This window comes from Oncorhynchus mykiss, chromosome 23 (assembly GCF_013265735.2).
Source record: "Oncorhynchus mykiss isolate Arlee chromosome 23, USDA_OmykA_1.1, whole genome shotgun sequence".
NCBI lineage: Eukaryota > Metazoa > Chordata > Actinopteri > Salmoniformes > Salmonidae > Oncorhynchus > Oncorhynchus mykiss.
The window spans coordinates 48,039,282-48,067,146 of NC_048587.1; the positions used below are offsets into that span (position 1 = coordinate 48,039,282).

Consider the following 27,865-nt stretch of genomic DNA (forward strand, 5'->3'; position numbering starts at 1 on the left):
GGGGAATGCTGCTTTTTGCGACAGTATCAAAAATACATTTTGAGTTGTTCTTATTCTCCTCAATTAAGTTGGAAAAATAGGATGATGTAGCAGCAGTGAGGGCTCGTCGATACTGTACCGTCTCTCCAAGCTAGTCGGAAGACTTCCAATTTGGTGTAGCTCCATTTCCTTTCCAATTTTCTGGAAGCTTGCTTCAGAGCTCAGGTTTTTTCTGTATACTAGGGAGCTAGTTTCTTATGACAAATGTTTTTTGCTTTTAGGAGTGCGACTGCATCTAGGGTATTACACAAGGTTCAATTGAGTTCCTCAGTTAGGTGGTTAACTGATTTTTGTACTCTGACGTCCTTGGGTAGGTGGAGGGAGTCTGGAAGGGCATCTAGGAATCATTAGGTTGTCCGAGAATTTATAGAATGGCTTTTGATGATCCTTGGTTTGGGTCTGAGAAGATTATTTGTTGCAATTGCAAACGCAATACAATGGTGGTCCGATAGTCCAGAATTATGACGAAAAACATTAAGATCCACTACATTTATTCCATAGGACAGAGTATGACTGGCAGTGAGTAGGTCTGGAGACATGTTGGACAAAACCCACTGAGTCGATGATGGCTCCAAAAGCCTTTTGGAGTGTGTCTGTGGACTTTTCCATGTGAAAATTAGTCACCAAAAATTTGAATATTATCTGCCATGACTACAAAGTCCGATAGGAATCCAGGGAACTCAGTGAGGAATGCTGTATATGGCCCAGGAGGCCTGTTAACTTTAGCTATGAAAAGTAATTGAGTAGGCTGCATAGATTTCATGACTAGAAGCTCAGAAGATGAAAACCCAGTCGTTTTTAAAGATGTTTTATTTGCTATCGTAAATGTTAGCAACACCTCTGCCTTTGCGGGATGAGTGGGGGATATGGTCACTAGTGTAACCAGGAGGTGATGCCTCATTCAACTCAGTAAATTCATCAGGCTTAAGCCATGTTTCAGTCAGGCCAATCACATCAAGATTCTGATCAGTGATTAGTTAATTGACTATAACTGCCTTGGAAGTGAGGGTTCCAACATTAAGTAGCCCTATTTTTAGATGTGAGATATCATAACGTCTTCCAATAATGACAGGAATGGAGGAGGTCTTTATTCCAGTGAGATTGCTAAAGTGAACACGGCCATGTTTAGTTTTGCCCAACCTAGATCGAGGCACAGACACGGTCTCTATCTATATCTACCCATCTCTTCTCTAAATCTATCTCTATATCTTTCACCAACTGATGGCTACATTCAGTTCAGTCACAACTAAAGAGAGATAATACTGTGTAGGTTGACATACATTATTTATTTAGGAACACAAAAAATGCTAAGTTAATTATCAGGTAGTCCACAAATATTGTGGGAATGGTAATACAGTCACACAGGGGGAAACATACACTGAGAAACCAATCAGGTATAGGCCATCCCAAGATTCCCAGATTCAAACAAAAATGATGGAAAAGGGATGAACTGAAACATTATTTTAGTAAAATTAAAGATGGTTTACTCAGAATTATAATTATATTTTCCTGAAAATGTTCTGCCTAAAAAAAGAACTTACATAAACAAAGATTTCTAGCTGGGTTTATTTTATATTCTTTATTCAATTGAAATAACCCAAGGACAACAAAACTGAACGGGGCTGACCCTGCATGTGAATAATGTCTTAATCAATGCTTTACATAATCTGCTGTAGGCAGGATCACAGTACACGTGTGATCATAACCAGTTGTATGTTATGCTGCTATACAAATGATAAATCAGAGGGATAAACCATGTAGTATCCCCTGCGCCAACAGCCAGAAACACGTCTCGGTTTCAAGTGTTTGCTACAAGACAGTATCCCTCATGCAAAGTGTCAAGATCTGCTTTACAAATGGTCAATGTATTTATAGTAGTCTGTTTTTTCTGTAGATTTATTTTTAGCTTCTCCGATTGGCTCTTCCCAAACACAACATAAACAACTCCCGCCCACTCTCGAATCCTCCAAAACCCCACCCATCCCTCCCACCAAGAAAAACATGAACTTTAATATATCAAACCATGATTTTTATATAATACCCAAATCTGCAAAACCATTGCAGTGGCCAGTTCTATCTTCCAGAACAGGTTAATAGTAAAGCATCACCCTTCGTTGGAAAGAAAAGCTATAGCAGTGAACAGTGTCATCGTCATGACAAAATACCAGAGTTGAAAAATTACAATCAGTTTAAAAAAAATGTTCTGCATTGTCAAACAGTTGAGAATCCCTGATAGGCTGAAAAAAGTCAGGTGACCACCAGGTGAGGTAAGAAGAGTTCCACCTTCCGATGGGTAATGAAAACTATGTCACTGTTTCTTCTGCTCGCTAGTTGAGTGTGTAAGTGTGCGTGACAGTTACACTGCACACAGACACATGTTGAGAATACTAGAGTAAAACATTACACTGCCAGATTCTCTCTCTCCATGCAACACAAACACTTCTTATCACAGGTCCCCAGTAGAGGGAAAACACTGGATGGACAGATACTCTCTCTCCATGCAACACAAACACATCTTATCACAGGTCCCCAGTAGAGGGAAAACACTGGATGGACAGATACTCTCTCTCCATGCAACACAAACACATCTTATCACAGGTCCCCAGTAGAGGGAAAACACTGGATGGACAGATTCTCTCTCTCCATGCAACACAAACACATCTTATCACAGGTCCCCAGTAGAGGGAAAACACTGGATGGACAGATTCTCTCTCTCCATGCAACACAAACACATCTTATCACAGGTCCCCAGTAGAGGGAAAACACTGGATGGACAGACAAAAAGAAAAGAAGAAGAACAAGAGAACAGTTGCTGCCTTTTAAATGTCAGAAAACATCAGCATGATGGTGATTACCTTTAGTGCCATACATTTCTTTGTCTTATCTATACATTTACTGAGAGAGAAGAAAAACAAACTAACAAAGATTTCAGTTGCTCTCTTATTGCTAAGTGTGTGCACTGCTTTTTCCATTAAAATGTTTTCCTTTTGATTCCTTATTTGAATCATTTTCTCCACCTCTTGTTGAAATGTCCACATTATGTAGTTGCTTGGTTTTTCTTGGTTTACGTAGCTGTCTTTGTCTCCACCCTCCCATCCTCAATTGGAAAGAGACACCTTCACCTTTCCTTTCCTCCTCACCCATCCCTTCCTCTCCCTTCCTCCCCCCAGGGCCGTCCAGTCCTGGCCCCTCATCTCTCGGCCTCCATGGCCACACTCGCCTTCTGTTCGGTGGCCGGGTGTTGGTGGGTGTGGGGGTTAATGGTGACCCCCGTGGGCCAGGCTGCGGGGTGGGAGGGTGGCTCCCTCTGAATCCAGAGTCCCTGACCCTGTGGGCCGCTCATGGGCATGGGGGGCGGTGGCACGCCCCAGCAATCGTGTGGAGGAGGGGGAGAGGTGGCCATGGAGGCCATGGGGCTGCTGGTGGTGAAGCTCTCTGAGGCCTTCAGCCGGGAGAACATGGTGAGGGCGTCAGGGAAGTTGGGTGGGGTGGCCGGTGTGTTAGCTGGGGTGCACATCTGGAGGAGAGAGACAGAGATGTTAGAGGGACAGAAGAGGAGGAGCCCATACTGTTCATAAACGTCACTGTGTGTGACACGTTTCAGGAAACTAGGCGTATGTCATGGTCAATACTTCACAGGAGAGCTGTTTGAACTCAAAATAGTTTTTTGGGCAGAAATGCCTTGTGAATTTTCAATTGCCTTAATTTTTATTTATCTAGGCAAGTTACCTGAGAACAAATTCTTATTTTCAAAGACAGCCTGGGAACAGTGGGTTAACTTCCTTGTTCAGGGGCAGAACAACAGATTTTTAACTTGTCAGCTCGGGGATTCGATCTTTCAACCTTTCGGTTACTAGACCAACGCTATAACCACTAGGCTACCCGCTGCCCCATACGCTGAGAGTTTGGACTGGTCTGCCGTATAGCATGCTTCTGTCTATTTGAGCTGGTCAGTATGTGTAGGTAATCCTGTCTAACGCTGCTTATAAAAAATGTATTGTGTAGTAAAACTTAACAAAAGACTCCACTATGCAAGTATCCATTTCAATAGAACGTCAACACAAACAACTGTGTCAGAGCACTCTGTCCGAGTGTGCCAGAGCACAGAAGAACTGATGAATGTACACACGCTCAACACCGGTTGAATATGGCTGGTGTCAGTAAACACTGCAAAAAAGCATTAACCTATTTGGTTAACTTTAGCTAGCTACAACAATCGGTTTGTATTGCTAGTACTCTAAGGATTGGTATTATGGTTCATTGTTTAGCTAGCTAGCTTCAGGTATAAAAATAAAAGACCAAGTTAAAGCTTACTGTTAGCTAGCTAGCTGATGTTAGATGGCTGGCTGGCTCGCTAGCTAACATTACATCTATGATCTGTGTGTAGTAATGTTATCTCAGAATGCCAAGCTAGCTATGACAATCGGTTTGTATTGCTAGTACTCTATGGATTGGCATTATGCTACATTGTTTAGCTAGCATGTCTGAACAAAAAAGACTCCACTTTGCCAGATGATTACACAACCCATCAAGTTAGCCAGGTGTGTCTGACGGTGTGCCTGACTCTCCTCCACCAGTCATACAAGGAGAATGGTCTAATGCCTCCCATCAAAAAGACCTGTAGAACACACCTGACTCTCCTCCACCAGTCATACAAGGAGAATGGTCTAATGCCTCCCATCAAAAAGACCTGTAGAACACACCTGACTCTCCTCCACCAGTCATACAAGGAGAATGGTCTAATGCCTCCCATCAAAAAGACCTGTAGAACACACCTGACTCTCCTCCACCAGTCATACAAGGAGAATGGTCTAATGCCTCCCATCAAAAAGACCTGTAGAACACACCTGACTCTCCTCCACCAGTCATACAAGGAGAATGGTCTAATGCCTCCCATCAAAAAGACCTGTAGAACACACCTGACTCTCCTCCACCAGTCATACAAGGAGAATGGTCTAATGCCTCCCATCAAAAAGACCAAGCAAGCACAGGTTACACCTTGGTATGTAAAGCATAAACAACACGTCTTTACTATTTAATTGACCTCCAATATGATTGTCATTACTTGTGTTATTATTTCAACGTCCAGTTTCCAAGATGATGTTCCTGTATGCAGTTCTGCAGCTCTGCACATTTGTAGGTAAGTTAAACTTAGCTGACAATGATGCATTAAAAAAATGGTATTAAGTTTTACTTTACATTTTCTTTTCATGAACTTATCTTAATGTTATTTTGTTGTTTGCAGGTGCACTATTCTTCTGGCTCTATGCAGCCAAGTCCCATCGAATTGTTAATAACTCCTCGCAAGTGTGGCTTGTTTGGTGTCTGGTGAAGGAATACCACAACAAGTCAACTACTTGATTGATGAAAGCATGTCATCCAGCAAAGGCAGCAGCGCGGTCATCAACTGCATGCACCATTTCTTCACCAACTACGGAGTTGGGGAAACACATGTGGACCTGAATTGTGATAACTGCAGTGGCCAAAACAAGAACAAGTTTGTGCTCTGGTATTGTGCCTGGCGGACCATGCACAAGCTCACAGTCTGGACCTTCACTTCCTGATCCCAGGCCACACCAAGTTGCCCCTGACTGGTGCTTCAGCCTCATCAAACAGCACTTCAGAAAGACAAGAGTGAACACTTTGTCTGAGATTGCTGGTGTTGTGAAGAACAGCACGGTGACATGGGTCAACATCCCACAGCTGGTTGGACTGGAGGATGGTACGGTGCTGGTGGAACGCTATGGCTGGCAACAACACCTGACTGCGTACTTTAGGTCGCTGCCACAGTTCAAGCAGTACCAGCTCTTCAGGTGAATAGCATTTTCATTGAATTGTATGAGCTTATTCTTCCTATCTAAACTTGGGAGGTGAATTGATGTAGTTCAAGGTTGTAATGTCTTTTTGTTATTTCTTGTTTTACAGCTTCGATGCTCTGAAGCCTGGTGTTGTTGTCACCAAGGAGCATTGTACTCAGTCGGGACCAGGTTTTAGCTGCTGCGCAACGCCGACATCCTTCCTCCCATAGATGTTCTGCCTGTACAAGCACCACCTGGACTGGACACTGCTAGACAAACTTATATTTTTGAGAAAATCAGGGAGTTTTGCAACAAAGAGGCTATGGACATCAGATGCCCTGCATCAAAGTCAAGGGCAGGACAGAAACAGGCTCTCCAAATATAGTTTTCCTTGTTCATGCGTGGTTCGGACGGACCAGTCATCAGCACAATCTGCAGTGCCTCTATTCAAATGACTCTCTCCTAACACACACCAAACGTTGTTGATTCGATTTATTTTGTTATCCTGCTGCTCAGCCACTTTACCCCTGATTGTATGCATATATATATATATACCTCATCTATCACTGATATTGTTATTGACACTGTTCTTGTACATACTGTATATAATATAGTGATGGTGTGTAACATACAGTGATGGTGTGTAACATACAGTTATGTTACACACCATCACTGTATGTTACACACCATCACTATGTTACACACCATCACTATATGTTACACACCATCACTATATGTTACACACCATCACTGTATGTTACACACCATCACTATGTTACACACCATCCTTATATGTTACACACCATCCTTATATGTTACACACCATCCTTATATGTTACACACCATCCCTATATGTTACACACCATCACTATATGTTACACACCATCCCTATATGTTACACACCATCACTATATGTTACACACCATCTCTATATGTTACACACCATCCTTATATGTTACACACCATCCTTATATGTTACACACCATCCCTATATGTTACACACCATCACTATATGTTACACACCATCACTGTATGTTACACACCATCACTATGTTACACACCATCCTTATATGTTACACACCATCCTTATGTTACACACCATCCTTATATGTTACACACCATCCCTATATGTTACACACCATCACTATTTGTTACACACCATCCCTATATGTTACACACCATCACTATATGTTACACACCATCTCTATATGTTACACACCATCCTTATATGTTACACACCATCCTTATATGTTACACACCATCCCTATATGTTACACACCATCACTATGTTACACACCATCCCTATATGTTACACACCATCTCTATATGTTACACACCATCCCTATATGTTACACACCATCCCTATATGTTACACACCATCACTGTATGTTACACACCATCACTATGTTACACACCATCCTTATATGTTACACACCATCCTTATATGTTACACACCATCCCTATATGTTACACACCATCACTATGTTACACACCATCCCTATATGTTACACACCATCTCTATATGTTACACACCATCCCTATATGTTACACACCATCACTATATGTTACACACCATCACTGTATGTTACACACCATCACTATGTTACACACCATCCTTATATGTTACACACCATCCTTATATGTTACACACCATCCCTATATGTTACACACCATCACTATATGTTACACACCATCCCTATATGTTACACACCATCACTATATGTTACACACCATCTCTATATGTTACACACCATCACTATATGTTACACACCATCCCTATATGTTACACACCATCACTATATGTTACACACCATCCTTATATGTTACACACCATCCCTATATGTTACACACCATCACTGTATGTTACACGCCATCACTATATGTTACACACCATCACTATATGTTACACACCATCACTATATGTTACACACATCCCTATATGTTACACACCATCCCTATATGTTACACACTATCACTATATGTTACACACCATCACTATATGTTACACACCATCACTATATGTAAAAACACCATCACTATATGTTACACACCATCCCTATATGTTACACACCATCACTATATGTTACACACCATCCCTATATGTTACACACCATCACTATATGTTACACACCATTCCTATATGTTACACACCATCACTATATGTTACACACATCCCTATATGTTACACACCATCACTATATGTTACACACCATCACTATATGTTACACACCATCCCTATATGTTACACACCATCATTGTATGTTACACACCATCCCTATATGTTACACACCATCCCTATATGTTACACACCATCACTATATATATGTTACACACCATCCTTATATGTTACACACCATCACTATATGTTACACACCATCCCTATATGTTACACACCATCACTATATGTTACACACCATCACTATATGTTACACACCATCACTACACCATCCCTATATGTTACACACCATCACTATATGTTACACACCATCACTATATGTTGCACACCATCACTATATGTTACACACCATCACTACACCATCCCTATTTGTTACACACCATCACTATATGTTACACACCATCGCTATATGTTACACACCATCACTACACCATCTCTATATGTTACACACCATCACTATATGTTACACACCATCACTATATGTTGCACACCATCACTATATGTTACACACCATCACTATATGTTCCACACCATCACTATATGGTACACACCATCCCTATATGTTACACACCATCATTATATGTTACACACCATCCCTATATGTTACACACCATCACTATGTTACAAACCATCCCTATATGTTACACACCATCCCTATATGTTACACACCATCCCTATATGTTACACACCATCACTATATGTTACTCACCATCCCTATATGTTACACACCATCCCTATATGTTACACACCATCACTGTATGTTACACACCATCACTATATGTTACACACCATCCCTATATATGTTACACACCATCACTATATGTTACACACTATCCCTATATGTTACACACCATCCCTATATGTTACACACTATCACTATATGTTACACACCATCACTATATGTTACACACCATCACTATATGTAAAAACACCATCACTATATGTTACACACCATCCCTATATGTTACACACCATCACTATATGTTACACACCATCCCTATATGTTACACACCATCACTATATGTTACACACCATTCCTATATGTTACACACCATCACTATATGTTACACACCATCACTATATGTTACACACCATCACTATATGTTACACACCATCCCTATATGTTACACACCATCATTGTATGTTACACACCATCCCTATATGTTACACACCATCCCTATATGTTACACACCATCACTATATATGTTACACACCATCCTTATATGTTACACACCATCACTATATGTTACACACCATCCCTATATGTTACACACCATCACTACACCATCCCTATATGTTACACACCATCACTATATGTTACACACCATCACTATATGTTGCACACCATCACTATATGTTACACACCATCACTACACCATCCCTATTTGTTACACACCATCACTATATGTTACACACCATCGCTATATGTTACACACCATCACTACACCATCTCTATATGTTACACACCATCACTATATGTTACACACCATCACTATATGTTGCACACCATCACTATATGTTACACACCATCACTATATGTTACACACCATCACTATATGGTACACACCATCCCTATATGTTACACACCATCATTATATGTTACACACCATCCCTATATGTTACACACCATCAATATATGTTACACACCATCCCTATATGTTACACACCCTCCCTATATGTTACACACCATCACTATATGTTACACACCATCACTATATGTTACACACCATCCCTATATGTTACACACCATCACTATATGTTACACACCATCACTATATGTTACACACCATCACTGCATCCAGGATGAGGAGGCCAGTATCTAAGCCTGTATATGGTCAGTCCAACATAGAGGGGAATGTAGGGGAATCCCATCCTTTCTCTCCCTGGGGATCCTGACGACATTCCTCCCACACTTTTCTCTGTTCGGTTCCTAACAACCTGTGTGTGGGTTCAGCCTCTCCACGACCTCACATCCTGTTAGCAGTACCCTGACATATCTCTCTGCCAACCCCCATCCTCACCATCCTCCCTCCCCATTGTCACGGCGCCATCTCTGGTAGTAATTCCTTCAGTGAAGGTGATAGTGGTGGGGGTGAAGACAATGTCACAACATCTACAGTACAACCCCCTACCCTGCAAAAAACAACACCAGCCAACCATCACCTCCCTGCAGTTCAGGAGCCGAGCCAGGCAGGCGTAAACACTGTCTTCATAACACACTCCTCAGAGTGTTGTAGCAACAAGACACAGCATCTCACTCCCAGAGGCCTAGTTGTTCCAGGGCCAGTTTCCTGTACTCCACATCGATATTATTATTATAGACTACTGTCTATTCCTGACCTCAACAACAAGACGTTACACAGGCAGCCCCATATAGAGTGGGGCAAAAAAGTATTTAGTCAGCCACCAATTGTGCAAGTTCTCCCACTTAAAAAGATGAGAGAGGCTTGTAATTTTCACCATAGGTACACTTCAACTATGACAGACAAAATGAGAAAAACAATCCAGAAAATCACATTGTAGGATTTTTAATGAATTTATTTGCAAATTATGGTGGAAAATAAGTATTTGGTCAATAACAAAAGTTTATCTCAATACTTTGTTATATACCCTTTGTTGGCAATGACAGAGGTCAAATGTTTTCTGTAAGTCTTCACAAGGTTTTCACACACTGTTGCTGGTATTTTGGTCCATTCCTCCATGCAGATCTCCTCTAGAGCAGTGATGTTTTCGGGCTGTTGCTGGGCAACACGGACTTTCAACTCCCTCCAAAGATGTTCAATGGGGTTGAGATCTGGAGACTGGCTAGGCCACTCCAGGACCTTGACATGCTTCTTACGAAGCCACTCCTTCGTTGCCCGGGCGGTGTGTTTGGAATCATTGTCATGCTGAAAGACCCAGCCACGTTTCATCTTCAATGCCCTTGCTGATGGAAGGAGGTTTTCACTCAAAATCTCACGATACATGGCCCCATTCATTCTTTCCTTTACACAGATCAGTCGTCCTGGTCCCTTTGCTGAAAAACAGCCCCAAAGCATGATGTTTCCAGACCCATGCTTCACAGTAGGTATGGTGTTCTTTGGATGCAAATCAGCATTCTTTGTCCTCCAAACACGATGAGTTGAGTTTTTACCAAAAAGTTATATTTTGGTTTCATCTGACCATATGACATTCTCCCAATCTTCTTCTGGATCATCCAAATGCTCTCTAGCAAACTTCAGACGGGCCTGGACATGTACTGGCTTAAGCAGGGGGACACATCTGGCACTGCAGGATTTGAGTCCCTGGCGGCGTAGTGTGTTACTGATGGTAGGCTTTGTTACTTTGGTCCCAGCTCTCTGCAGGTCATTCACTAGGTCCCCCTGTGTGGTTCTGGGATTTTTGCTCACCGTTCTTGTGATCATTCTGACCCCACGGGGTGAGATCTTGCGTGGTGCCCCAGATCGAGGGAGATTATCAGTGGTCTTGTATGTCTTCCATTTCCTAATAATTGCTCCCACAGTTGATTTCTTCAAACCAAGCTGCTTACCTATTGCAGATTCAGTCTTCCCAGCCTGGTGCAGGTCTACAATTTTGTTTCTGGTGTCCTTTGACAGCTCTTTGGTCTTGGCCATAGTGGAGTTTGGAGTGTGACTGTTTGAGGTTGTGGACAGGTTTATTTTATACTGATAACAAGTTCAAACAGGTGCCATTAATACAGGTAACGAGTGGAGGACAGAGGAGCCTCTTAAAGAAGAAGTTACAGGTCTGTGAGAGCCAGAAATCTTGCTTGTTTTGTAGGTGACCAAATACTTATTTTCCCCCATAATTTGCAAATAAATTCATTAAATCCTACAATGTGATTTTCTGGATTTTTTCTGCTCATTTTGTCTGTCATAGTTGAAGTGTGCCTATGATGAAAATTACAGGCCTCTCTCATCTTTTTAAGTGGAGAACTTGCACAATTGGTGGCTGACTAAATACTTTTTTGCCCCACTGTAGCTACTATCTATTCCTGAACTACAACAAGACGTTACACAGCCTTCAACTCCCAACAGCAGGACCGGAGGTAAACAAGAATAGCCCAACTTGTGACGATGAATGCTAATTTTGAGAATGGGTCACGAGTACTGTGTCTACACAACACTCTTAGCCTATAACAAAATACATGCCATGTATGTACAGACACCCTGCAGCGAGAGGAAACACCCTTTCCTTCATGGTTACCCCTCTACTTCCTGGTTAACCCCTCTACTTCCTCCCTATTTCCTCTACTTAGGTATTGAAATAGTGATACGCGTGTTGACTCATAACCCACAGTTTAGGGAGGATGAAGGGCAGGTTGAGTAAAGAGAAAACAATACCTTGAAAAATCCATAAATGTATCATTGTTGTGCAATTTATATCTATAGGCTACATTTAGGTTTTTCTTTATTTTAGGCTATCTGGCATTAGTGCATTACCCTAAGCTTTAGGGGCTAACTGTACTCCCACCAAATAGCCTACACACCAATCGCCAGTCAGAAAAGGTTAACGTCGATTCACGGAGGCAAAAAGCTGCAAAATGGAGAGTTGACAAAAAAAGAGAAGTGAGGGCCAGAAAAGTAATGTTTGGGAAAGATTTGGTGATGATTGTGAGGCGCTATACCAATTTCACAGTCACAAGATGGGGACTTCAAATAGGCCTATGGGATGGCAAGCGAGCTGTAGTCTATTGTTGAGATGGGTTAAATGGAAACTGAAATCTGGACACTGACTATAGGCCTATAACCGCTCACATAGCCTTAATATTAACTCCTGCAGAATTAATAGCCCTTTCATGCAGTAAAATTATACACCAAAATGTAGGCAAAATTTTGACTTGGGAACAGGAGTGGAGAAATATGATTTCTTTGTATCAGCATCTTGAGAGAATGTGAATGTGCAGTTAGAGGTGCTGTCTTTATCAGCATCATAAAAGCTGATAGTATTTCATCCACATAAAATATGCATCCAAGCCGAAATGAAATCTGATCAGAAACATGTTGGGTCGTTTTCACAGCTTTCTATTTCCTTACAACCGTCAAACTGAAGTTATTTGGACATTTTGCGCAGAAAAATCTTTCCTGTTTCCCCCTGGTCCCTAAACATCTTTGCTCCAAGAAATAATTGTATTTATCCTATATGTAACTTGGCAAGCCAGTTAAGAACAAATTCTTATTTACAATGACAGCCTACCCCAGCCAAACCCAGACAACACTGGGCCATTGCATGCCACCCTATGGGACTCCCAATCACAGGCAGATGTGATTCAAACTGGATTTGAACCAGGGACTGTGTTGCTTTTGCACTGAAATGCAGTGCCTTAAACCCTTGTGCCACTTGGGAGCCCCAAAGAAGCTGAGATGACAGAAAAAACTTTACTGATTTCAACTAGATTGAAGCGGTCATTATATCAATTTATAACATTATTCTCGTGAGAGTTTATTTAGTCTTCTAGGGCAACATATAATGACAGGAGAGAAGCTGCATGTATCTAATTATAGACAAGCTGACTAACAAATAGCCTACCAAAATGTCAGAAATTATATATTAAGAAAAATTAAATCCTGCACCCTGTCAAAAAAAAAGAATCCGCCGTCTGACTGTAGCCTACAGCGCATTTTCTATATTAGCGGTTTAGAGTCGGGAGTGGGCCTGAGATTTTCACTTTATCACATATAGTCAGGCGGTTGTGGATGGGTTATTAGCTATTGCGGGTGAACATACAGCTGTCCCTAGCACCACTAGTATGTAACACTGCTACGCTAAATGGACCACCCCAGATTGTCTTACTGCTGAGCTCACATATGCCCTTCTCACTCACATACATTCACTCCTACACACACACACACACACACACACACACACACACACAGGGAAAAGGACAGGTGCTCAGTGTAGAGGCTGCAACACACTCCTTGTCTGTAGAGGTCGGTCTGTCCTCAACCTTGCAGTCAGTGTCTGTAGAGGTCTGTCTGTCCTCATCCTTGCAGTCAGTGTCTGTAGAGGTCTGTCTGTCCTCATCCTTGCAGTCAGTGTCTGTAGAGGTCTGTCTGTCCTCAACCTTGCAGTCAGTGTCTGTAGAGGTCGGTCTGTCATCCTTGCAGTCAGTGTCTGTAGAGGTCGGTCTGTCCTCAACCTTGCAGTCAGTGTCTGTAGAGGTCTGTCTGTCCTCATCCTTGCAGTCAGTGTCTGTAGAGGTCTGTCTGTCCTCATCCTTGCAGTCAGTGTCTGTAGAGGTCTATCTGTCCTCATCCTTGCAGTCAGTGTCTGTAGAGGTCTGTCTGTCCTCATCCTTGCAGTCAGTGTCTGTAGAGGTCTGTCTGTCTGTCCTCAACCTTGCAGTCATTGACAGGGTGCTGATGTTTATCCAGACTCGAAGGAAGCACATGCTCAGAGGAATAGTCTGTGTACAGTTTATTTTCAGTCATAGCCAGGCAGCACACACTGGGCTGTGCAGACTGCAGACTACAGCATTACGTCCTGCTGTAAAGCCATAGTAGCTTGATCAGGCTGGCAGAAGATAAAAATGAGGACCTGTCTGTCTGTGAAGGACACAGCCAGGTAATGCTGAAATGGGTGCTGGGACAGTGCGTGAGGGCAAAGCATCAAATCCGATTGGATGAGTGGGGGCATGTGCACTTGAAATGAGAAAGGTTGCATAAATGCATGTATGTACACACTAAGAGAAATGCATGTTACCAACCACAGCATCCATTATTTAGAGAGAGAGTGTATTTGTTCTAGAAGGAGAGTGTTCTAAAATAGGCAAACACTGAGGCGTTGTCATGGGGATGGCCCATTGTTATGATGAAGACAGATCTGGTGGTGATGGATACACACAAAAATAAAGGTTCTAAAATGTACCAGATAGGGGTTCTTTGGCTTGTAACCATAGCGGAACCCTTTTTGATATAAAGAACCATGCTGATAAGGTTCTAAATGGAACCTGTATAGTACTATAAAGAACCCTGTCCTAAAATTCTATAAAGAACCATTAATAAAAGGTTCTATTCAGCACCAAAAAAGAGTTTCGCTATGGCTACAACCCTTTTTGGGGCTATATAGAACACGTTTGTATGGTTCTATCTAGAATCTTTATGGAGAACGGTTCTATAAAATAACCTTTCTTAATCTGAAAATCGTTTTGAAGAACCATAATGGTTGTTTTATTCTGGTCAGCCATATTATATTGTTAAATTCCATAGGTGTTATTATTGAATGAATTGACAAGTTGAATCAAGTCAGTTACCTCTGGAACAGCTGGGGGTCCCTGAGGGGAGAATTGACAACTAGTGACTGATTTTGTCAACCATTTTCAAATGACAGAAGGCCATAAGTGGGTCTCTCACAAGACACTGGCCATAGTCATATACAGTATAACCTGCAGTAGTGGTGTGCAGTTCGCAGACTCTTTTTAACTGACTCGTGAGTCATGATTTGTATTTCCGAGTGACTCTTTCATTTTAATTGTTTGTTTGATCTAAATTCTAAAGCAGGATTACTACGTGCTCCTCTGGGTCAGGGGCTCCGGAGACGTGCTCCTCTGGTTTAGCGGCTCCAGAGACGTGCTCCTCTGGTTCAGCGGCTCCAGAGACGTGCTCCGCTGGTTCAGCGGCTCCGGAGATGTGCTCCTCTGGGTCAGGGGCTCCGGAGACGTGCTCCTCTGGTTCAGCGGCTCCGGAGACGTGCTCCTCTGGGTCAGAGGCTCCGGAGACGTGCTCCTCTGGGTCAGAGGCTCCGGAGACGTGCTCCTCTGGTTCAGCGGCTCCGGAGATGTGCTCCTCTGGGTCAGGGGCTCCGGAGACGTGCTCCTCTGGTTCAGCGGCTCCGGAGATGTGCTCCTCTGGGTCAGCAGCTCCGGAGACGTGCTCCGACCACCAACTGTCTATCATGTAATAATATAGATCATGCTGCAGGCAGCATAGACAAGGGAAATAACTGGGAAATGATTACATGGTGCAAGAATGAATTGATTATTGAATGTTATGGATGGACACAGCTTTGTAGAACCAGAACATACACAGCCTGCCTCTGCTCAACACTCCAACCAATAGTTTGTGCGGCTGCTACATTTCACAAACGATAGCCTATTGTGCAAATCTCTCTCGCAGCAGTCAAACAGCTGAAGTCGCAAATAGAGCCGGATTTTCCATCACTAATATGTCCTGACATTACACAACAACATTAGATCAACTGGAATGACACTCTCACTCAGGGATGCACAAAAAGAGCTGTGAGCAAATCACACCTCAAAATATGCTAATGAGCTGCCGGCCCTACATTTGAATGATCACTAAAAGAACAAATAGCCTTTTGTGAACTGTAAAGAACCATTGAAGGGCTCAAAGGTTTACCCACGTAGAACCATCACCATTCCCAAAGAACCCTTGAGGAACCATAATTTTTTGTGTGTGTAGGACGTCTGTAATTAAGTTTACTGTGGACTCCAATCTGACGTTTCACCCTGCCTTTCTGTCTCTCTGTCCAACCAGCCCTCCACTGTGGTGAGGCTGTAGGACGTCTGTCATTAAGTTTACTGTGGACTCCAATCTGACGTTTCACCCTGCCTTTCTGTCTCTCTGTCCAACCAGCCCTCCACTGTGGTGAGGCTGTAGGACGTCTGTCATTAAGTTTACTGTGGACTCCAATCTGACGTTTCACCCTGCCTTTCTGTCTCTCTGTCCAACCAGCCCTCCACTGTGGTGAGGCTGTAGGACGTCTGTCATTAAGTTTACTGTGGACTCCAATCTGACGTTTCACCCTGCCTTTCTGTCTCTCTGTCCAACCAGCCCTCCACTGTGGTGAGGCTGTAGGACGTCTGTCATTAAGTTTACTGTGGACTCCAATCTGACGTTTCACCCTGCCTTTCTGTCTCTCTGTCCAACCAGCCCTCCACTGTGGTGAGGCTGTAGGACGTCTGTAATTAAGTTTACTGTGGACTCCAATCTGACGTTTCACCCTGCCTTTCTGTCTCTCTGTCCAACCAGCCCTCCACTGTGGTGAGGCTGTAGGACGTCTGTCATTAAGTTTACTGTGGACTCCAATCTGACGTTTCACCCTGCCTTTCTGTCTCTCTGTCCAACCAGCCCTCCACTGTGGTGAGGCTTAAGCCCCAGTCCTCACTCTTCACTAATGTCTCTGACCGACGACATTCCTGAATAAAACCCTGTTTACAGGGAGCAACGTGTTGAATTTGTAAGGGGAGCAGATATTCCTCCCGATCACTATCCAGCCTGGAGAGGTTCAAACGTTTACATGAATGCTGTAGCCCTGCATTTTATTCAACCACATGTTAGTTGTCTCTGTCTGTCTCTACTTCCGGTGGCTGTTTCGTGTCACCCCTTGCAGACAGACCCATGAGAGTTTAACTAGAGAACCACAAAGATCTGGGTAGAAGTTGCCCTTAGGCACAGATGATCTAGGATCAGTTTACCCTCCCCAAATCTTAACGCTAACCATTATGTGGGCGAAACACATAACTGACCTTAGATCAGTTTTTAGGTGTAACTTTCTATTGTTAGATTACTTGTTAGATTATACTGCATGGTCGGAACTAGAAGCACAAGCATTTCGCTACACTCGCATTAACATCTGCTAACCATGTGTATGTGACCAATGAAATTTGATTTGATTTTTATTTTGCCAACATTATATCTCCACCAACATTCCCTCTAGTCTCGTGTTCATTTGCTGACTGATTTCCGACTTGCTAACTGGTTGAACGCAGCATGTGTATAACTTCAACCAGTTAGTCGAAAACTTCTGAGTTTCCTAGTTCCGACTAGCACATGAACGCGGCATGAATCCCTGTCCAATGACGTCCCTTGCTCAATAAACAGGGTAGGGAAGTATTTACAGTTTTTTGAGAGAGCCATGAAAAAGCTGCACCTGTCTTAACTGGTTGAATGTGGAATGTACCGGAGCATAATGTAGAATTGTGCAGGATTGTTTTCAAAATCCATTCTGTCCAATGAGGAGGTCTGTTCCAAAGTTATCGACCTGTGTTGTGACAGAGGGAGAAAGTGACTGACTAGATCCAGTCCTTTGCAAATACAGTCTGTGCAAATACAGGAGAGGAGATAAGCAAAACAATCAACTTTAGACTATTGGGACACTTCCTCTGACTATCAGGGACCCTTGGGGCTAGGTGACTAGGATGTCCTGCAATTAATATAATAATATGCTAGTTAATATGTTAATATGGTAGGTAATGGAATAATTGATGAGTCTCTGTGTTCCACTGTAAAGCAACCTGATAAGACGCATGATGATGCACAGACTCCCAGCAGTGTCTGAACTGTCGGAGAGACAGAGAGACAGAGAGAGAAAAAGATTGACAGAGTGTGAGAGAGAGAGACAAAGACAGAAACCGAGACAGAGAGAGACAGAAATAGAAAGATAAAGAGACCGAGACAGAAAGAGAGACAGAGGGGTGCCCTTTTCTTGTGGCAACAGGTCACAAATCTTGCTGCTGTGATTGTTATTGTGAAGTGGAAACGTGTAGGAGCAACAATGGCTCAGCCGCAAAGTTGTAGGCCACACAAGCTCACAGAACAAGACCGGCGAGTTTTGAAGCGAGTAGCATGTAAAATGTGTCTGTCCTCTGTTAGAACACTCACTACCAAACTGCCTCTGGAAGCAATGTCAGCACAAGAACTGTTCGTCAGGAGCTTCATGAAATGGGTTTCCGTGACCAAGCAGCCGCACACATGCATAAGATCACCATGTGCAATGCCAAGTGTCAGCTGGAGTGGTGTAAAGCTCATAGCCATTGAACTCTGGAGCAGTGGAAACGTGTTCTCTGGAGTGATGAATCATACTTCACCATCTGGCAGTTCGACAGACGAGTCTGGGTTTGGCGGATGCCAGGACAACGCTACCTGCCCCAATGCATAGTGCCAACTGTAAAGTTTGGTGGAGAAGGAATAATGGTCTGCGGCTGTTTTTCATGGTTTGGGCTAGGCCCCTTAGTTCCAGTGAAGGGAAATGTTAACGCTATAGCATACAATGTTATTCTAGATGATTCTGTGCTTCCAACTTTGTGGCAACAGTTTGGGGAAGGCCCTTTCCTGTTTCAGCATGACAATGCCCCCGTACACAAAGCGAGTCCATACAGAAATGGTTTGTCGAGATCGGTGTGGAAGTACTTGACGAGCCTGCAGAGCCCTGACTTCAACCACATTGAACATCTTTGGGATGAACTGGAACCCCGACTGCGAGCCAGGCCTAATCTCCCAACATCAGTGGCGACCACACTAATGCTCTTGTGGCTGAATGGAAGCAAGTCCCCGCAGCCATGTTCCAACATCTAGTGGAAATCCTTCCCAGAAGAGTGGAATGAAATGTTTGACGAGCAGGTGTCCACATACTTTTCGTCATGTAGTGTACAAGCGGGACAACACTCTCAGTTATCAGTTGAGACAAAGTAGAGTGTGTGTGAAACCAAAGCGTGCGTGCGTGTGTGTACTGTACATGTGTGTGTGTACTGTACATCTGTGTGTGTGTGTGTATGTGTGTACTGTGCCTGTACTGTACCTGTGTGTGTTTGTGTGTGTACTGTACCTGTGTGTGTGTGTGTGTGTGTGTGTGTGTGTGTGTGTGTGTGTGTGTGTGTGTGTGTGTGCTGTACCTGTGTGTGTGCCTGTGTGTGTACTGTGCCTGTGTGTGTGTACTGTGCCTGTATGTGTGTGTATTAGCGGTCGACCGATTATGATTTTTCAACACCGAATTATTTATTTATTTGTAATAATGACAATTACAACAATACTGAATGAACACTTTTATTTTAACTTAATATAATACATCATTCAAATCAATTTATCCTCAAATAAATAATTAAACATGTTCAATTTGGTTTAAATAATGCAAAAACAAAGTGTTGGAGAAGAAAGTATAAGTACAATATGTGCCATGTAAAAAAAGCTAACGTTTAAGTTCCTTCCTCAGAACATGAGAACATATGAAAGCTGGTGGTTCCTTTTAACATGAGTCTTCAATATTCCCAGGTTAGAAAGAAGTTTTAGGTTGAGGTTATTATAGGAATTATAGGACTATTTCTCTCTATACCATTTATATTTCATATACCTTTGACTATTGGATGTTCTTATAGGCACTTTAGTATTGCCAGTGTAACAGTATAGCTTCCGTCCCTCTCCTCGCCCCAACCTGGGCTCGAACCAGGAACACATCGACAACAGCCACACTCGAAGCAGCGTTACCCATGCAGAGCAAGGAGAACAACTACTCCAAGTCTCAGAGCGAGTGACGTTTGAAACGCTATTAGCGCGCACCCCGCTAACTAGCTAGCCATTTCACATCGGTTACATCAGCCTAATCTCGGGAGTTGATAGGCTTGTAGTCATAAACAGCGCAATGCTTGAAGCATTGCGAAGAGCTGTTGGCAAACGGGTGGCATCCCTAAGTCTAAATATTCCTGTTACATTGCACAACCTTCAATGTTATGTCATAATTACGTAAAATTCTGGCAAATTAGTTCGCAACGAGCCAGGCGGCCCAAACTGTTGCATATACCCAGACTCTGCATGCACTGAACGCAAGAGAAGTGACACAAGTGGGACACAATCATGAAGTGGAACGACATTTATTGGATATTTCAAACTTTTTTAACAAATCAAAAACTGAAAAATTGGGTGTGCAAAATTATTCAGCCCCCTTAAGTTAATACTTTGTAGCGCCACCTTTTGCTGCGATTACAGCTGTAAGTCGCTTGGGGTATGTCTCTATCAGTTTTGCACATCGAGAGACTGACATTTTTTCCCATTCCTCCTTGCAAAACAGCTCAAGCTCAGTGAGGTTGGATGGAGAGCATTTGTGAACAGCAGTTTTCAGTTCTTTCCACAGATTCTCGATTGGATTCAGGTCTGGACTTTGACTTGGCCATTCTAACACCTGGATATGTTTATTTTTGAACCATTCCATTGTAGATTTTGCTTTATGTTTTGGATCATTGTCTTGTTGGAAGACAAATCTCCGTCCCAGTCTCAGGTCTTTTGCAGACTCCATCAGGTTTTCTTCCAGAATGGTCCTGTATTTGGCTCCATCCATCTTCCCATCAATTTTAACCATCTTCCCTGTCCCTGCTGAAGAAAAGCAGGCCCAAACCATGATGCTGCCACCACCATGTTTGACAGTGGGGATGGTGTGTTAAGGGTGATGAGCTGTGTTGCTTTTACGCCAAACATAACATTTTGCATTGTTGCCAAAAAGTTCAATTTTGGTTTCATCTGACCAGAGCACCTTCTTCCACATGTTTGGTGTGTCTCCCAGGTGGCTTGTGGCAAACTTTAAACGACACTTTTTATGGATATCTTTAAGAAATGGCTTTCTTCTTGCCACTCTTCCATAAAGGCCAGATTTGTGCAATATACGACTGATTGTTGTCCTATGGACAGAGTCTCCCACCTCAGCTGTAGATCTCTGCAGTTCATCCAGAGTGATCATGGGCCTCTTGGCTGCATCTCTGATCAGTGTTCTCCTTGTATGAGCTGAAAGTTTAGAGGGACGGCCAGGTCTTGGTAGATTTGCAGTGGTCTGATACTCCTTCCATTTCAATATTAGCGCTTGCACAGTGCTCCTTGGGATGTTTAAAGCTTGGGAAATATTTTTGTATCCAAATCCGGCTTTAAACTTCTTCACAACAGTATCTCGGACCTGCCTGGTGTGTTCCTTGTTCTTCATGATGCTCTCTGCGCTTTTAACGGACCTCTGAGACTATCACAGTGCAGGTGCATTTATACGGAGACTTGATTACACACAGGTGGATTGTATTTATCATCATTAGTCATTTAGGTCAACATTGGATCATTCAGAGATCCTCACTGAACTTCTGGAGAGAGTTTGCTGCACTGAAAGTAAAGGGGCTGAATAATTTTGCACGCCCAATTTTTCAGTTTTTGATTTGTTAAAAAAGTTTGAAATATCCAATAAATGTCGTTCCATTTCATGATTGTGTCCCACTTGTTGTTGATTATTCACAAAAAAATACAGTTTTATATCTTTATGTTTGAAGCCTGAAATGTGGCAAAAGGTCGCAAAGTTCAAGGGGGCCGAATACTTTCGCAAGGCACTGTACTTCTGTGTATTGATTTTAAGAAAGGCATTGATGTTTATGGCTAGGTACATTCGTGCAACGATTATGCTTTTTTCGCAAATGCGCATTTGTTAAATCATCCCCGTTTGGCGAAGTTGGCTGTCTTTGTTAGGAAGAAATGGTCTTCACAGTTCGCAACGAGTCAGGCGGCCCAAACTGCTGCATATACCCTGACTCTGTTGCACAGAACGCAAGAGAAGTTACACAACTTCCCTAGTTAAAATAAATTCATGTTAGCAGGCAATATTAACTAAATATGTAGGTTTAAAAATATATACTTGTGTATTGATTTTAAGAAAGGCGTTGATGTTTATGGTTAGGTACACATTAGTGCAACGACAGGGCTTTTTTCGCGAATGCGCTTGTTAAATCACCCATTTGGCGAAGTAAGCTGTGATTCAATGATAAATTAACAGGGACCGCATTGATTATATGCAACGCAGGACAAGCTAGTTAAACTAGAAAAGTCATCAATCATGTGTAGTTAACTAGTGATTATGTTAAGATTGATTGTTTTTTAAGATAAGATAAGATACGTTTAATGCTAGCTAGCACCTTACCTTGGCTCCTTGCTGCATTCGCATAACAGGTAGACAGCCTGCCACGCAGTCTCCTCGTGGAGTGCAATGTAATCGGCTATGATCGGTGTCCAATAATGCCAATTACAGATTGTTATGAAAACTTGAAATCGGCCCTAAATAATCGGCCATTCCCATTAATCGGTCGACCTCTAGTGTGTATGTGTGTGTGCTGTACCTGTGTGTGTGTGTTTGCTGCACCTGTGTGTATGTGTGTGTGCGCTGTACCTGTGTGTATGTGTGTGTGTGCTGTACCTGTGTGTGCGTGTGTGTGTGTGCTGTACCTGTGTGTGTGTGTGTGGGTGTGTGTGTGTACTGTAACTGTGTGTGTGCGTGCGTGGGTGTGTGTGCTGTACCTGTGTGTGTGTGTGTGTGTGTGTGTACTGTACCTGGGTGTGTGTGTGCGTGTGTGTGTGTGCTGTACCTGTGTGTGTGCGTGTGTGTGTGTGTGCTGTACCTGTGTGTGTGTGTGTGTGTGTGTGTGTGTGTGTGTGTACTGTACCTGGGTGTGTGGGTGTGTGTGTGTACTGTAACTGTGTGTGTGCGTGCGTGTGTGTGTGTGCTGTACCTGTGTGTGTGTGTGTGTGTGTGTGTGTGTGTACTGTACCTGTGTGTGTGCGTGTGTGTGTGTGCTGTACTGTAACTGTGTGTGTGCGTGTTTGTGTGTGCTGTACCTGTGTGTGTGTGTGTGTGTGCTGTACCTGTGTGTGTGTATGTGTGTGTGCGCTGTACCTGTGTGTATGTGCTGTAACTGTGTGTGCGTGTGTGTGTGTGTGCTGCACCTGTGTGTGTGTGTGTGTGTGTGTGTGTGTGTGTGTGTGTGTGTGTGTGTGTGTGTATACTGTACCTGGGTGTGTGTGTGTGTGTGTGTGTGTGTGTGTGTGTGTGTGTGTGTGTGTGTGTGTGTGTGTGTGTGTATACTGTACCTGGGTGTGTGGGTGTGTGTGTGTGTGTGAGACTATCACAGTGCAGGTGCATTTATACGGAGACTTGATTACACACAGGTGGATTGTATTTATTTAGGTCAACATTGGATCATTCAGAGATCCTCACTGAACTTCTGGAGAGAGTTTGCTGCACTGAAAGTAAAGGGGCTGAATAATGTTGCATGCCCAATTTTTCAGTTTTTGATTTGTTAAAAAAGTTTGAAATATCCAATAAATGTCGTTCCACTTCATGATTGTGTCCCACTTGTTGTTGATTCTTCACAAAAAAATACAGTTTTATATCTTTATGTTTGAAGCCTGAAATGTGGCAAAAGGTCGCAAAGTTCAAGGGGGCCGAATACTTTCGCAAGGCACTGTATGTGTGTGTGTGTTGTGCCTGTGTGTATACTGTGCCTGTGTGTGTACTGTGCCTGTGTGTATACTGTGCCTGTGTGTGTGTGTGTGTGTGTGTGTGTGTGTGTGTGTGTACTGTACCTGTGTGTGGGTGTGTGCACTGTACCTGTCTGTGTGTGTGTGTGTGTGTGTGTGTGTGTGTGTGTGTGTGTGTGTGTGTGCGCTGTACCTGTGTGTGTGTGCTGTAAACACACCTGTGTGTGTGTGTGTGTGTTGTACCTGTGTGTGTGTTGTACCTGTGTGTGTGTGCGTGTGTGTGCGTGTGTGCGTGTGTGCGTGTGTGTGTATGTGTGTGTGTGTGTACCAAGCCTGCCTGGTACTGTGACACCCCACACACACCATACTGGGAAATACTATACACTCTGCGTGGCCTAAACAGATGGTAAACTTGGAACTATGAGCAAAAATACACACGCAGACACACCCAGTCATGCACCCACACACACCTGTCTTTCTCAATACGGGAAACATACAGTGGATTTCAGTTTACTCCAATGGTATTTATCCAGAGACAAAGTGGAAGTTTTTTCACAAGCCAGACAGACTGCCACAGACACAAAGATGATATGTGTTAGTAACTGAGGAGAATCATCTCTCATCTCCAAATACTTCATCATCATTACCCTGTTATTACCCTATTCTACCCTGCAGTAAAACCAATACTCTGACTTTATCTTCCTTCCTTCCTTATTGCCTCACTACTCTTTTCTCTCCCTTCTTCCCTCCCTGCCTCCCTCTGCCCTGGTGATGAACAGATCATGGTCATTGTCCAGGGCCAGTCAGACAGAGAGGGATAGAACCATTTCTCTCCTAGCAGCCATTGCAGAAGTGCAGTCAGTCAGCCATGTTGTCATTTATGACTGTGATTATAAATATCTTCCCATCTAACACATGACCAGTTATAGCCTAATGGAGACTTCAAAATAAATGTGTGCGTGTATTTGTATTTATTAAGGATACGCATTACTTCCTGCCAAGGCACAGCTACTCTTCCTGTGGTCCAAACAAGATGAAGGCAATTACACACTACTCTATCACAATATATCTACAATACAACACACTACTCTACCACAACATATCTACAATACAACACATTATTACACACTACCACAACATATCTACAATACAACACATTATTACACACTACTCTACTACAACATATCTACAATACAACACATTATTACACACTACTCTACCACTACATATCTACAATACAACACATTATTACACACTACTCTACCACAACATATCTACAATACAACACATTATTACACACTACTCTACCACTACATATCTACAATACAACACATTATTACACACTACTCTACCACAACATATCTACAATACAACACATTATTACACACTACTCTACCACTACATATCTACAATACAACACATTATTACACACTACTCTACCACAACATATCTACAATACAACACATTATTACACACTACTCTACCACAACATATCTACAATACAACACATTATTACACACTACTCTACCACTACATATCTACAATACAACACATTATTACACACTACTCTACCACAACATATCTACAATACAACACATTATTACACACTACCACAACATATCTACAATACAACACATTATTACACACTACCACAACATATCTACAATACAACACATTATTACACACTACCACAACATATCTACAATACAACACATTATTACACACTACCACAACATATCTACAATACAACACATTATTACACACTACCACAACATATCTACAATACAACACACTACTCTACCACAACATATCTACAATACAACACATTATTACACACTACTCTACTACAACATATCTACAATACAACACATTATTACACACTACTCTACCACAACATATCTACAATACAACACATTATTACACACTACCACAACATATCTACAATACAACACATTATTACACACTACCACAACATATCTACAATACAACACATTATTACACACTACTCTACTACAACATATCTACAATACAACACATTATTACACACTACTCTACCACAACATATCTACAATACAACACATTATTACACACTACCACAACATATCTACAATACAACACATTATTACACACTACCACAACATATCTACAATACAACACATTATTACACACTACCACAACATATCTACAATACAACACACTACTCTACCACAACATATCTACAATACAACACATTATTACACACTACTCTACTACAACATATCTACAATACAACACATTATTACACACTACCACAACATATCTACAATACAACACATTATTACACACTACTCTACCACAACATATCTACAATACAACACATTATTACACACTACTCTACTACAACATATCTACAATACAACACATTATTACACACTACTCTACCACAACATATCTACAATACAACACATTATTACACACTACCACAACATATCTACAATACAACACATTATTACACACTACTCTACCACAACATATCTACAATACAACACATTATTACACACTACCACAACATATCTACAATACAACACATTATTACACACTACTCTACTACAACATATCTACAATACAACACATTATTACACACTACTCTACCACTACATATCTACAATACAACACATTATTACACACTACTCTACCACAACATATCTACAATACAACACATTATTACACACTACTCTACCACTACATATCTACAATACAACACATTATTACACACTACTCTACCACAACATATCTACAATACAACACATTATTACACACTACTCTACCACTACATATCTACAATACAACACATTATTACACACTACTCTACCACAACATATCTACAATACAACACATTATTACACACTACTCTACCACAACATATCTACAATACAACACATTATTACACACTACTCTACCACTACATATCTACAATACAACACATTATTACACACTACTCTACCACAACATATCTACAATACAACACATTATTACACACTACCACAACATATCTACAATACAACACATTATTACACACTACCACAACATATCTACAATACAACACATTATTACACACTACCACAACATATCTACAATACAACACATTATTACACACTACCACAACATATCTACAATACAACACATTATTACACACTACCACAACATATCTACAATACAACACACTACTCTACCACAACATATCTACAATACAACACATTATTACACACTACTCTACTACAACATATCTACAATACAACACATTATTACACACTACTCTACCACAACATATCTACAATACAACACATTATTACACACTACCACAACATATCTACAATACAACACATTATTACACACTACCACAACATATCTACAATACAACACATTATTACACACTACTCTACTACAACATATCTACAATACAACACATTATTACACACTACTCTACCACAACATATCTACAATACAACACATTATTACACACTACCACAACATATCTACAATACAACACATTATTACACACTACCACAACATATCTACAATACAACACATTATTACACACTACCACAACATATCTACAATACAACACACTACTCTACCACAACATATCTACAATACAACACATTATTACACACTACTCTACTACAACATATCTACAATACAACACATTATTACACACTACCACAACATATCTACAATACAACACATTATTACACACTACTCTACCACAACATATCTACAATACAACACATTATTACACACTACTCTACTACAACATATCTACAATACAACACATTATTACACACTACTCTACCACAACATATCTA

The 27,865-nt window shown here is 41.8% G+C and overlaps 1 protein-coding gene across 1 annotated transcript in view; it reads right to left on the reverse strand.

Moving 5' to 3' along the window:
* Window positions 1-1,306: 1,306 nt before the first annotated feature.
* LOC110502894 (UBA-like domain-containing protein 1) overlaps window positions 1,307-27,865 on the reverse strand; it is a 38,898-nt gene continuing 12,339 nt past the window's right edge. The window contains exon 3 of the mRNA XM_021581241.2: window positions 1,307-3,556. Within this exon, the coding sequence (XP_021436916.1) occupies window positions 3,230-3,556 (327 nt within the window). The 3' untranslated portion in view covers window positions 1,307-3,229. The remainder of the gene's footprint in view (window positions 3,557-27,865) is intronic.